The 13,767-nt window shown below is 53.6% G+C and overlaps 1 protein-coding gene across 5 annotated transcripts in view; it reads right to left on the bottom strand.

Moving 5' to 3' along the window:
* Positions 1–6,974: 6,974 nt before the first annotated feature.
* ZSCAN20 (zinc finger and SCAN domain containing 20) overlaps positions 6,975–13,767 on the bottom strand; it is a 46,787-nt gene continuing 39,994 nt past the window's right edge. For all 5 annotated transcript variants that reach the window (XM_062190917.1, XM_062190922.1, XM_062190918.1 and 2 more), the window contains exon 8: positions 6,975–13,663. In XM_062190917.1, coding sequence (XP_062046901.1) covers positions 12,405–13,663 — 1,259 coding nt within the window. In that variant the 3' untranslated portion in view covers positions 6,975–12,404. The remainder of the gene's footprint in view (positions 13,664–13,767) is intronic.

The raw sequence follows: 13,767 nt of genomic DNA, 5'->3' as shown, positions 1-13,767 counted from the left end.
TAGTGTTAATACCTGGAGGGGCCGCCCTCCTGAGTCTGTGATGGTAGCTCCTTTCTCATGGAAGTGAATTTGGGCTCCTACCTTCGAGAGTAGGTCCCTGTCCAGGAGGGGGTAGGGGCAGTCTGGCACTAGTAAGAACGAGTGTGTCACAAGTCCTGTACTCAACTGGACCTCTCGATTGGTTGTCCAGCGATATAACTTCCCTCCAGTTGCCCCCTGAACCCAGGAAGTCTTGGAGCTTAGAGGCCCTTTTTCTGAAGTCAGTACCGAGTGCTGGGCTCCCGTGTCAATCAGGAAGGTTACCGGTCTGCCCCCCCACTTCAAGGGTTATCCTGGGCTCGGGGGGGGGGGGGCTCCTGGCCCTGACTCACCTAATCGTCTTCTTCCAGGGACAGGATTGGAACTGGTCTCTTCTTTGGTCCCTGTGGTTTCTTCGGGCAGTCTTTGACCCAGTGTCCTCTTTCTTTACAATAGGCACATTGATCTCTTTCCACCCGAGGCTTTCGCTTGTCTCCCAAGTCCCTATTCTGTCCTGGCCTACTCCTTTCTGTATCCTGCACTGCGGTGGCCAAAATTCTACTAAGCTCTCGATTACGTCTTTTGTCTCTCTTGTCTTCCCTTTCCTCCTGCTCCTTGCGGATCCTTTCCTCCTTCTCCTCTCGGGTCTCCCTTTTGTTGTAAATCTTTTCTGCCTCCTTCATTAAATCTTGTATAGTATACCCCTGAAGCCCCTCTAGCCGCTGCAATTTATTGCGGATGTCCGACGCTGACTGTCCTATAAAGGACATGATTACATCTCCCTGCCGGTCCTCTGCCAGGGGGTCAAACGGGGTGTACATACGGTAGGCTTCCAGTAATCTTTCTAGGAAGCCTGCCGGCGTTTCCTCAGCCCCTTGCACTACTGCACGTACCTTGGCCAAATTGGTGGGGCGCTTCCCAGCCCCTCTGAGACCCACAAGGAGAATCTGGTGGTAAAGACGAAGTCGCTCCCTACCAGCAACGCTGGTGTAGTCCCAATCAGGACGGGTTAAGGGAAATGCCTCCTCGATTTCGTTTGGCAGTAGGGTCGGTCGGCCATCTGCTCCAGGGACGTTTTTCTGTGCCTCAAGGTAGACACGCTGCTTTTCCTCAGTAGTGGAGGGTCTGCAGAAGCTGCTGACAATCATCCCAGGTGGGCTGATGAGTCAATAAAATTGACTCAATCAGCCCAGTCAGAGCCTGGGTGTCCTGAGAGAAAGAGGGGTTATGGGTAAAGATCGGAAGCGGAAAATGGCCAGTACTGCATCTGGCCAGCCACCGAACGAAGAGGAAAGGTCTGTGAAGTCCAGACGCTTCCCGAGCCCCCTGCCTGCCCCCGACGGAGGCGCAGGCGGCTGGAGGGTGGGGAAGGCGCTGAGACTTCTTCCCCTGCCCTCGTGGAATCAGGGGATGGTGCAGAAGGTTGCACATCCCGCTCTGGTTGTTGTGGGGGTTCCTGCGGGGGAGCAGGCCGGCCGGGAAGGTAGGGTGGGGGAGAGTCAAAGAGCAGAAGGTCCTGATCAGCCGGAAGAACCGGTGGCTTGTCAGGTTTTGGATCTCGAATCTCCTTCAGAGGGTATAGGGAGGAGGTTGGCACAACCGGGACGGGAGGAGGGGGTATCGGGGAGGAAGGTCCCAAGGGGGAAGGTATTAAAGGAGTTAGGGATGGCTGAGGAAGGGGTAACGGGGTCCGTATGGGCTCCGTCAGGAAGGAGAAGGGTTTTATCCAGGGAGGGGGGTTACGTGAAAGATCCTCCCACGTGGTAATGTAGGGCACCTGATCAGGGTGTCCATTGGATCCTGGCTGAAAGACTCGCGCCTTAATCTGTAAAATCAAGGTTAAACGTGCCGTTCCTTGGCCAGCCGACCTCGAAGGCCGGCCACTCTGAGGAACAGAATTTTGCCCATCGTTTCCTTTTAACCTCCACTGAGAGATGGCGCGCGTGTTCTCGAATGTCCTTCCAGTGATCTAGAGTGAGACTTAAAGGGGTGGTTATTTGTTGACCCATGGGTGCAAAGATTTCAGCCCAAACAAAAAGAACAGCCAATGCACAGACACATACAGTAAACAAGACAAACCGCGCGGCACCAGCTCTAGGACAAATTGACAATGCTACCTCAGATGGGAGCGGCCGCTTGGCTAGGCTTTTCCCGGGAAGGAGGGAGACGTGGTCCCTGGCCTTCCTCCAGACCATTCCAGGCACGTCAAACCAAGCAAAAAGAACAGCCAACAAAAACCGCACAGCAACAGACCTACGACAAATCAAACGCTATTGCGCTATTTTTGGGAGCGGCTGCCTGACCAGCCCTCCCCGGGAAGGAGGGAGACTTGGTCTCCGACCCACCTCCAGACCACCCCGGGAGCGTCTTCCGGGGGAACGGACCGAGGGTTTCCCCTACTGGTCTCACAAACCGGAGCGTCCTCCGGGGAACGGACCAGGGGTTGCTGGGCATGCCTGCCTCCCCCACTGGTCTCACAGAGTCAGGTACTGGCCAGTCAGAACACTCAAGACGAAGAACAACAAACAGAAAACACTTAATCATACCTCCAACTGGTCCGCAGGGAATGGGTCTGAGGGCGACCTAAAATCCCCGTACGGGCCACCAAAATGTTGGACCTCTCAGTTGCAGAGATGCCCACTTGCTCGGGAGGACGCCCAAAGATCCAGACTCCAGACCAGTTGATGCAAAAAGCACGAGGTTTTTATTGAACGTTTGCGCAAACGGGCCCCCACCTCAGGCAGTGAGGAGCCCTGAGTGGCAGTTTCACACAGGTTATATAGGCAACGAATTAGCATATTCCTAATACGCATGCATAGGATTGGTCAGTTCAGAGGGACCATTAGCATATGGGAGAATGCTGGCGAAGAATGCTGGTGGAGAGTGCTGGTGGAAAATGCAGAGGTGGCACGGGATTGGCTAGTTCGGAGGGACAATTAGCATACCGGAGAATGCTGAGGGAGAGTGCTGAGGTGTTACAGGATTGGCCGGTCGCAGTGACATCATAAGTGCGCGCCTAGAGACTCTCCAAAGGGGAGGGGCAGCTCTGCTCTGGGCACGCCCAGAGGTTTCCCGGAGGGGAGGGGCAGTTCTGCTCTGGGCGTGCCTAGAGGTTCTCTGAAGGGGATTGACTTTTCCTTCCCAGAAAATGTCCTGCCCGCTGGACTCTGGGGAACATCTAACCTCTTAAGAAGCCCCTGATATTTGCCCAGGCCTAGTTTCTTGTCCCTCCCCCCATAAGGGTCCTTCATGGGGGCAGCAGGCCCACCTTTGTATTCCTCGCGTGATTACAGGAGGGTGACTGCCCCTTGTAGCTGTGCGCAGCTTAGGCTGTGTCCGGCCAGCTCGAGCTCACGGAGGGAACTCTGCACTGACGGCATCCACAGCCCCAGGTCCTGGTCCAGGGGTTGCTACATGTGCCGGGTGCTCTTGAACAGGCCCCTGGGATTTAACTGCCTAATCTACAAAATGAGGCTTTCAGGGCTCTTTCTACTTCAAATGTCCTAGAACAGTGCCAAGAAGAGAAACAGACCGTGAGCTGCAAATGCAAGTGGAGTGTATAATTTACATTTTCCCAGTAGCCGCATTCTAAAAGGAAAAAGCCGCAGGTGAAATTCACTTCAATAAATATTTTATTGTGCCTAATATATCCAAAATATTATTTCAAGATATTCCAAGATGAAACCTATATAAAAAATATGGAGATCTTTTCCTTCTTTTCTCATACCAGTCCACAAAATCTGGTGTCTATTTGACGTGCACGACACATCTCAATGCAGACTCATCACATCTGGAGGGCTCAGTGAGCACACGTAGCTGGTGGCTCCCATTGTGGACACTGCAGCCTGAGAATCCTGGCCCATGGTTACTATGGAGTCCGGGTCACAGAAGAATGGAACAGAGGGCGGATACAGACGGTTGAGCCAAGCAGTGCAGCCCGCCCTCCACGTCTCCCTTGGAAACCAAAGCAGCTGCCTCCTGTTCTCCCAGCGTCACCTGCCTCTCCACCTGCTCCAGTTCCTGCTTTTGCCTCTCCAGTTCTGCCTGCCCCGTTCCCACCTCGCCTGGCTGTCTGTCTCCCTCACTCATTGGACGACAGCTGGTCCCTCTCCTACCTCTTAGCTTTTCCCACCTTCTTATCTTGGTGACCTCTTCTCCTCCTGCTCCTTTGCTCCTTCTCATTTCTGTTCCTCTTCCCTCCTCACCCACCCCCTCGCTTTCTGAGTTGCTCTCCTTTCTTCCCTCAACCCTTCCTCTGCCCCCAAGCTAGCTCCCTCCTATCAGGTAACTACCAGGTCCCTCCCCGCCCCGCCCCTCCCTAGACCTCAACCCCAGGATACCCCACTCTCACCTGATGGTTCCTACTACCTAAAAACAAGTTGGCCCCGCAAGTCAGATTCCTGCTTCATTATTGACAAGGGGGCTGCCAAGGGGGTGAGCCCCAGCCCATGAGGCATCTCTCTCGCACAGGATTTTTTCCTAGTATCCCATTTTCAGTCCCACTGGCCCTGGCCAGCTTTCAGCTATCCAGATTAAACCCTCTTGGACAACAAAGTTCTTCATGCCTGGATTGGCTGGTCAGCCTTTGTAGACCCCATCATTCATAACTGACCTCTATGCCTGCTCTACTTGTGGTCAAACCATGGCTAACAGCAAGAGCATGGACAGGACGTCTGTGGCCTCTGTCCCATCTCCCAGGAAGGCAAGTCCCGTGGGTCTGGTCAGTACTGGAGCCACTGCTGGAAAGAAGTCCCACGCAAACATGTGAACAAGACTCGGGGCTTCCTCCTCCTCATTCCCTCTCAGGTCTCATCTCTGTCCCCAACATACAAAGTATGACAGCATCCCAATCACTGCCACAGTATGTGCTGTATTCTGGAACTTCAGAAATAAATAGGTTTCCCAAGGATTCTGGACAAAGCAGGTCAAATTCGGAAATATTGCACTCAATCAACTCCTGCTCGGATTTCAAGGACAGTAGGGTCTAAAGGCGGAGAGTTGCCTATACTGTCCCACTCAATGAGGAGAAGAGAGTGAATGTGGATGAGCAAACTTCAACTGTGAGCTACTACAGCAGCCTCACTGTGCCTCCACCATTCATTGCCCTTCCTCCTGTCTCCATTCTTTGGGTGATGCCAGAAGAATCCAAAACAAGTTCCTTTTTTTATTGTCTGGCAGTAGTTTAATATAACTTACTAACTTATCAGTCCACTCCATCCCAAAATAGGATCCAACTAGCTTTAAGAGATGCTCAGAGTATCACAGGAAACAGACAGACAAGAAGGGCCAGCACTGTGCACTGCAAGTCAACCTGACACGTCCAGCGCTGGCATCCCATATGAGCACCAGCTCGAGCCCCAACTGCTCCACTTCCAACCCAACTTCCTGCTAGTGTGCCTGGGAAGGCAGAAGTACTGGGGCCACTGTCACCCATATGGGAAACCACACTGGAGTTCTAGGCTCCTGCTTTTAGCCTGGCCAGACCTAAGCTGATGTGGCCAACTGGGGAGTGAGCCCAGCAGATGGAAGATCTCTCTCTCTCTCCCCCTATTACTCTCTCAAACAAATCCTTTAATCTTAGAAGGAGGAGGAGGAGGAAGTGGAGAAGGTGGTGGAGGAGGAAGGACGAGGAGAAGGAGGATGGGGAGGAAGAAGAGAAAGAAGAAAGGACAAAATGAAGCCAGGGGCTCAAATTGTAAACTAAAAGGACATGCTCTTAGAATTAGATCTTCAGTCCCTAGCGTCCTGGTGGCCAAAATTTAAACCCTTTTACTTCAGTTAGTCTGAGGCAATCAAAATCAACCACAAATATCCAGCTGCTATAAGGTCTCTGTGCTGTTTCCCCAGGATGCAACAGCAGCCCTTTCTTGATGCCTCTCCTCCTCCATCTACAAGGACATCTGGGAAACTTCAGGAGCAGGGTTGGCCTCAGATGTGGGTGTGATGCACAAGCCTCCTGTTTCTCAGGTGCCCTGGGACCTGGGTGATGTCTGCAGAGCAAGGTGTGGGGTTTTGTTTGTTTGTTTTTTAAGATTTATTTCAAAGACGGGGGAGGAGGGGGAGAAAGTGAATCTTCCGTTCAGTGGTTCACTTCCCAAATGGCTGCAATGGCTTGGGCTAGGACAGGCCAAAGCCAGGAGCCAGGAATTCCATCTGGGTCTCCCACATAGTACAGGGGCCCAAGTACTCGAGCCATCTTCTGCTGCTGTCCCGGGTGCATTAGCAGGGAGCTGGATCAGAGGCAGAGCAGCAGGGACTCCAATGGGCACTCACATGGGATGCTAGTGTTGCAGGTGGCACAATGCCGGCCCCAAGAGTGGAGCTTTCTAAGAAGCCTCTCTCCACCACCTTCAGGGCATACCCTCTAGCCTCCCCTTGAGGTCTCCACTGCCTGTAAATCCCAAAGCACTGAAGCCAAGGCGTGGTCTGTGTGAAAGGAGGAAGACTTTCTTCCTCTGTGTCACTTTTGTCGCCTGCCACCAAACTAGGGCTTCCTGACCCAGTGACTCTCATGATTTTAGTGACAGGGCTGGGGCTGTGGCACAGTAGGTTAATCCTCTGCCTGCAGCACCAGCATCCCATATAGGTGTCGGTTCTAGTCCCAGCTGCTCCTCTTCTGATCCAGCTCTCTGCTAACGGCCAGGGCCAACAGTGGAAGATGGCCCAACTCCTTGGGCCCCTGCACATGCAGGGGAGGCCCAGAGGAGGCTCCTGGCTTTGGATCAGCTCAGCTCCAGCCATTGCGGCCATTGAGCAGTGAACCAACGGATGGAAGAACTTTCTGTCTCTCCCTCTCACTGTAACTCAAATAAAATCTTTAAAAAATAAAAATAAAAAAATTGAAAAAAGACTTTAGTGACAATAGCTCTGGCAGCCCCAACCAGTGGCTCCTCTCCTGCTTGGGCTCAGGTGCATCTGTAATGCTGCTCCAAGACCAGCCTTAGACCCAATTCTTATTTTTCTTTTTTCTTTTTTTGTTTTGTTTTTGACAGGCAGAGTGGACAGTGAGAGAGAGAGAGAGAAAGGTCTTCCTTTTCCGTTGGTTCACCCCCCAATGGCCGCTGCGACCGGCGCACCAAGCTGATCTGAAGCCAGGAGCCAGGTGCTTCTCCTGGTCTCCCATGTGGGTGCAGGGCCCAAGCACTTGGGCCATCCTCCACTGCACTCCCGGCCACAGCAGAGAGCTGGCCTGCAAGAGGGGCAACCAGGACAGAATCCGGCGCCCCAACCAGGACTAGAACCTGGGGTGCCGCGCCGCAGGTGGAGGATCAGCCTGTTGAGCCATGGCGCCGGCCCCATTGTTTTCCTAGTCTCCCTTCTGGCCCTCACCCTCCAGATGGCACAGAAATAAATACCTCTTTAGGAGTAAGGATCGGGTAAGAGCAGACAGGCTCAGAAGCATCATCTACACACAAGACCATCACTAACCGTGCCCTGACTGGAAAAGCAATGTCTATGTGACACCCCATCTGCGTGTCCAGTGTGTTTAGGCAAAATCATTTACTTGGAATCTGCCATTTACCGCCCTTGACTTAACCAAGTGGTTCTTAAAGGGGCTCCCAGCTTTCAGAAGTGGGTGAACTGACCACACACTGAGAAGAGCCAGCACTTCTTGGGCTCCCTGCCTCTTCCTCCAAGCAGCATGGGAGGGGGCTGCTGGGGTTGCCAACAGGGACCAGATAAAAGACACAACAGAGGGAAAGGCGGGACAGAGGCTGGGGAATAACAATGAAGGAAAGGACCGGCCTTTGCCCTGGCTCAAATGTGCACTGGAGGCGACTCCAGGTTTGTTGCAATCCAGAGAGGCAAAGAATGACAGTGCGGATGTGCGAGTGATAATGTCGAAGCCGGGAGGTGAAGAGATGAAGAGGAAGAGCCCAGAGCTGTGCGAAAGAAAGGAGGACCAAGTCAAGCACCCAGCCCAGGCCCAGCCCTCCCCTCCTGTAGACAGCAGACTGTGGCAGGGGCTTAAGACTGGCGTCTGCTGCTAACATGGAAGGGGCTGAGGGATGTCCAAAGGGCGGAAGCAAGCAAGATGCAGGCAAGAGAAGCTGCTGCTTTAGCAGGGACTCCATCCAGAGACCTCCCAGGCGAGAAGCCCAACTGCAATGCCCTTGGGAGGGAGACGGAGCTGCAGACGGGCCCAGGATGGGGCTGAAGTTCTAAGTTCCCGGGCATGTGAAGGCGGCTTGTCTGGGAGGCACTGTGTGCCGAGCTGGTGGGGCGGACAGATCGACAACAGCTGCAGGTGGACTTGGGGTTTCTGGGGCCTGGGAGTCACCAGGCAGGGCTGGCCCGCTGGCAGCTGGGCTCCCACGAGAAGAGGCTAGAGCAGGAGACAAATCTGAAGGCATCAGCATCGACATAATGGCTTTTAAAAAATGCAAATATGATGGGAGCTCCGACTCTGGTGCACAGAGTCTCAGACAGCCTGGGTAGAGGGAGCCCACCCACCACACTCCCTTCCACTCCAGACATCACTGCGCTCACTATCTCAACACTCTCCGCTGCCCGGGCCCAAAGCTGTTTCTCCTCCTCCACTCTCCTCTGTGGCCCAAAGGCCTCAGAACAAGAAGAGGTAGGAAAAGGGGCTACCCAGGGGTCCTACTTTTCAGCAAGGGGGACCTCGGTTACTTCACACTGCCTTGGAAGGGCTATGGGAGGGGCCATGGGAGGGGCAAGGCAGAGGGGGTCAAAAGCATGAGTTCAGTGATGACGCCAAGGCCTAAGAACAATCTAGGTATCCAGTGCTGCCCTGCGCCGCTTTCTCTGCCCCTACCTTTGGGTCCACTGCCTCTGGAGGGGTCTGTGGAGTCAAAGAGGCCTGGAGGACCCTTTGGGTCACTTCAGAGGAGCCAAAGCCCTTTTTGGCGTGGACAAGAATCAGGGAAGGGGCTGCAGCCACCTGGGGAGGCGGTCCTGCCTGTGGCAGCTCACACAGAACACCCTCCCAGGACAGCATGCACAGCCTTGGCTTCTGGAACCAGAGTCTGACCTTGTGGCTGTGTGAGTTGAGGAACTGGGCTCTGCTTCTGCAGTGTGAATCTACTTCCCACAAACAGACTCGCATCAGCAATGCCCAGGGTGTGTGGCATGAGATGTCCGGCTGGAGCAGCACAGATCTGCTGGAGGAGGCCTGGGTGACCTGGCAAGGTGAAGGCTCAGGCCCCGAACACTGACACTCCCTGACGGAGTCCTTGCAAAGGAAGAGTCAGGTGGCCAGGGAGGGACCACTGGCCTCAGCTTTCCCTCCTGGCCCACGCTGCCCTTGCCTTCACTGCTGACCCTATGGCTAAGAGTTAGGAGAAAGGAGCAGTAGACAATACAAACACCAAAACTGTTCACTGAAAGCATGAGACTGGCACCAAGAGCAGGGGGAAGGGTGACACTCAAGGGGGAGAGGGCTACCATCTCACTTCCACCCACAGCTCAGCTTGGCTTCTACAGTGAACATTCCAGAAAACTCATGGAGAATTCAGGAGTCAGCAGAAAGCGGGGCAGTGTCCACAGAATGGCATGAGTTGGGAGGATGTGGTAGGTGTGGGGAGTATATTTTGAGGGGTACCTTCCTCCCCATCAAGTTCTGTCTCAGGCCCAAGACTTCTTTGATGTTGAACATAATCCCCCTTTCCTGGGTTTAACTACCATGTATCACAGGAAATTCTCTAGTCCTATCCTCCCCCCTTACTTTAGGCCCAGACAGCCATATGCACAGCATCACCAATTGTCCTCTGGTCACCCGACATTCCAAATGGCCCAAACTAGATGTGCAGCCTCCTGCCCACCTGCCCTATCTGCAGCTCACACACACAGTTCTGAGTGACACAGGTTCTCCAGTCACCCAAGGCATCTGGCTTCACTGTTGCTACTCCAGGCCAGATCCTCACTCCTAACTGGAATATTCCTAAGTATCCCAACAGGCCACCCTAACAGTAAGTTCCATTAGGCTGACGGCTTTTTTTTTTTTTTTTTTTTTTTTTTTTTTGGACAGGCAGAGTTAGACACTGAGAGAGAGAGAGAGAGAGAGAAAAGTCTCCCTTCCATTGGTTCACTTCCCAAAATGGCTGCTACGGCCGGTGCGCTGCGCCGATCTGAAGTCAGGAGCCAGGTGCCTTCTCCTGGTCTCCCATGCGGGTGCAGGGCCCAAGTACTTGGGCCATCCTCCACTGCCTTCCCGGGCCACAGCAGAGAGCTGGCCTGGAAGAGGAGCAACTGGGACAGAATCCGGCGCCTCAACTGGGACTAGAACCTGGGGTGCTGGCGCCGCAGGCAGAGGATTAGCCAAGTGAGCCGCGGCGCCTGCCGGCTGATGGCTTTTGACAATGCATACCAGAACATGTCAGCCTGAGCCTGGAGTCCAAGCTCCACTCATACACAAGGTCCTACAAGACCCTGTCCCAAGAATTCCTCCAATGGCAGCTCCCACTACACCCCACCCCCATTTTACACATCAATAGTGCTCATCTCATGGCCCCGAGCCCCACCCTGAACACATGTTTTCACACCACAGCACCTGCCCACTGCAGGGACCCTTCCTCTCTGATCTCACCTACTCTTGCAGTTCCTGACCCTTCCTCTCTCACTACCACCTCCTTGTAGCTACTTATCCCATGGCCCCTGCCCGTGAGATAACATGAACCAGGAAGGGTGTGTTGGGAAGCGGCTGACAGATGGTGGTCCCAGATGGGCTGGACCTCGGGAAGGCAGGTCCTGAAGCATAGGAAGGGGTTACGGAGTGACCTCGTTCTGTGGAGTGCCCTGCCTCTCCTCTGACTTCCTCATATGTGAACACAAAGCCCCAACCTTCCAGTCATCCATTTTCAATAGGGACTTCCCAAGACCATAAAATAACCCGGGTGTGAAGAGCACCTCAAGGTCACAGGGGGATGTCAGGAGAGCGATTTTCCTTTACAACCCAATGGAACTCCTTGCAAGGAGAACCTCTGGAGCCCAAAGCCTTTCTGACTTAGCCTGTCCACGTGGGAGGTAGGTCTGAATGATCAATATGCAGAAAGCACTGGGCAGACCTGGGGCAAGCAGACTCAGGATAAAATGGTACCAGAACCTGGAACGTGGAACAGTGTTCAAAGTCCTCTGCCAGTAGAGAGCAATACTCACCAACTCCTTCTACCCCAGTCTTGGCATGGAGGTCAGGAATAGAGCTCCCATCACACCATAGAGAAGCAAAAGCACAGGCTGTGAGGAGTGGTGAAAGGCCCCAGGACTCTGGAAGTTTAACCTTGGTCTCACAAGAAGCATGACTGATCCCTGAGAAAGGGGAAACTCTTAAGCCCCATTGGCTCAGCCAACGTAGAATCCCACTGCAAGAACCATCACTTGGGCTACGTGGTGTTCCCAACCTCGGCCACCTGTATCTCTCGCCCATGGCACCGTAAAGATGGAAACTCGCAAGTGCTTTGGTAAGAGCTCAGCTTTGCTCATCACACCTCCCTAGTGCTGAAGAGCCCACGTCTTTCATCGTTAGAGGATCTCCACATTTGTTCAAAGGAGAATCCAGTGAGTAACAGGTGTGATCCACCAAGCGTTGGAGCCCCTGGCACCCGAGTCCCCCGCCCTACACAAACAGCTCGTCACTCTGGAGATAGGCCTGCCGGACTCCCGCTGCGCCCCCACTCAGATGAGTGACCTTCACAAGTTCCTCAGCTCCCCCTGGCCTCAGTTTTCTCCCTTGGGGAATGGAGAGAACATCAGGAGCTAGCCTGGGGCTGCTGTGGGGACTAAATGAGATGATGTATATAAAGTGCTTAGCACAGAACCTGCCAAAGAGCAGATGCTTAATAAACACTGGCTGTTTTCACTGTTCTTAATGGTTTTGTAACAGGGTCACGATTGTTCCTACACTTTGCCGAGCTCACGGTGGACTGTTCTTAGCCATCGAGGTGAGACTGTGCCCCTTTCTCCCCAGCAGGTCTCAAAGTTCTCTGGGAGGACATGCCCCAAATGCAAACCACCAGTATGAAAGCCACTGCAGATGAGGGGTGTACGCACAGGGACACTCACAGCAAAGCAAGAGTTGGTGATCCCTGCCTAACTCAGTGCTGGGGTCACTGTTTAACCCTGATCCTCTACTTAAGCAGTTAGGCTCAAATACTGCTAAAGCTCTCACAGCAAATACAAGGACAGCCTGAGGATTGTGTGGTGTGGTGCTTTTTACAGGAGGAAAACAAACGACACTTGAGGAAAGTGCCTTCAAATATGGATCCTTAGTGTTTGAATTCACTTCCAAATTACCTGGATTACACCAAGAGAACCTCCCTGGGCATACACCAAGCTTACAAACAGGAAGCGTTCTTTCTAGCATGTGTCTTATGCTCTTGGGAGACGTAAACAGACACTGACGGCCTTCGGAGCTGGGGGAGGGCCTCCTAGGACTCCTTCCTCCCTGTGTGGGTTCTGCGGTGTGCGCTGAAGTGAGAGCTGTTGTTGAAGTCTTTGCCGCACTCCGTACACTTGTAGGGCTTCTCCCCAGTGTGGATTCTCTGGTGGATGATCAGGCTAGAGCTCTGGTTGAAGCATTTCCCACACTCACGACACTGATAGGGCTTCTCTCCCGTGTGAATCCGCTGGTGGGTAATGAGGTTAGAACGGTCGCGGAAGAACTTCCCACACTCGAGGCACTTGTAGGGCTTCTCTCCCGTGTGCACTCTCTGGTGTGTGATGAGCTTGGAGCGCTCGCTGAAGCACTTGCCGCAGTCCGCACACTTGTACGGCTTCTCCCCAGTGTGGGTCCGCTGGTGGTTGGCGAGAGTGGAGCTCTTACTGAAGCTTTTCCCACACTCGCCACATTCGTAGGGCTTCTCACCTGTGTGGATTCTTTGGTGACTGATGAGGGCAGAACTCTTGGAGAAGCTTCTTCCGCATTCCGGACACTGATAGAGTTTCTCCCCTGAGTTGGCGCCGTGTAGCCCGGAAGCACGAAGGTTCTTCCTGACACGCGGAGGCTCTTCGGGAGCCGCCTCCGCCGCGGCTCTCCTTCGGCGGGGGCTACAAGATGGGTTTCCGCCCAAGTTCTCCCCAGGCTCACCACGTGGGTCCAGGTTCCCTCCCCCGTGGATCCTCTGATGTTTCAGAAGGTTTGAGCTCTTGTTAAAGCTTTCCCAGCATTCCCCACATTTATAGGGCTTTTCTCCTATGTGCGTTTTCTGATGGGCAATGAGACTAGGGTGATCGCTAAAGCTTTTCTCACATTCAAGGCATCTGTAGGGCTCCTCTCCAGCGCGGAGTCTCTGATGGGTACTGCAGTGGGAGCCGTGACGAAAGCCCTTCCCACACTCCCCGCATGAGTAGGCCTTCTCCTCTGTGTGCATCTGCTGGTGAGCCAGGAAGTGGGAGCTCTGGCTGAAGCTCTGCATGCAGGAGTCGCACTTGTAGGGTTTCTCTGCAAGGTACAGGCCTTGATGGTCGATGAGTTTTTCTAAGTCCTCTTCAGAAGAACACTCCTCCCACTGTTCCTCTGGGGGGTCTTCCCACGCCCCTTCGCCATTGTTTTCATTGTCACTGTCTTCCCCCCAGTCACCAGCTTGGCAAATCGCGTCTGGAGTCCATTCTGATAAGTGCCCAGGCAGCTCCTCAACAGCGTCCTGCTCTGAAGGCTGATCTCCGTCCTCACACCTCATCTCAAAGCCTGAAAGAGCGGACAGAAAGGCAGCGTTTGTTCACTCACTCGTTAGCATTTACTCATCCATCCGGATCCTGTATATGGTAAATGTATTTAACATGGACTTTTAT

This window comes from Lepus europaeus, chromosome 5 (genome assembly GCF_033115175.1).
Source record: "Lepus europaeus isolate LE1 chromosome 5, mLepTim1.pri, whole genome shotgun sequence".
Taxonomy (NCBI): Eukaryota; Metazoa; Chordata; class Mammalia; order Lagomorpha; family Leporidae; genus Lepus; species Lepus europaeus.
Note: the sequence above shows the minus strand (reverse complement) of the source record. Positions and strands in the feature narration are given on the sequence as shown.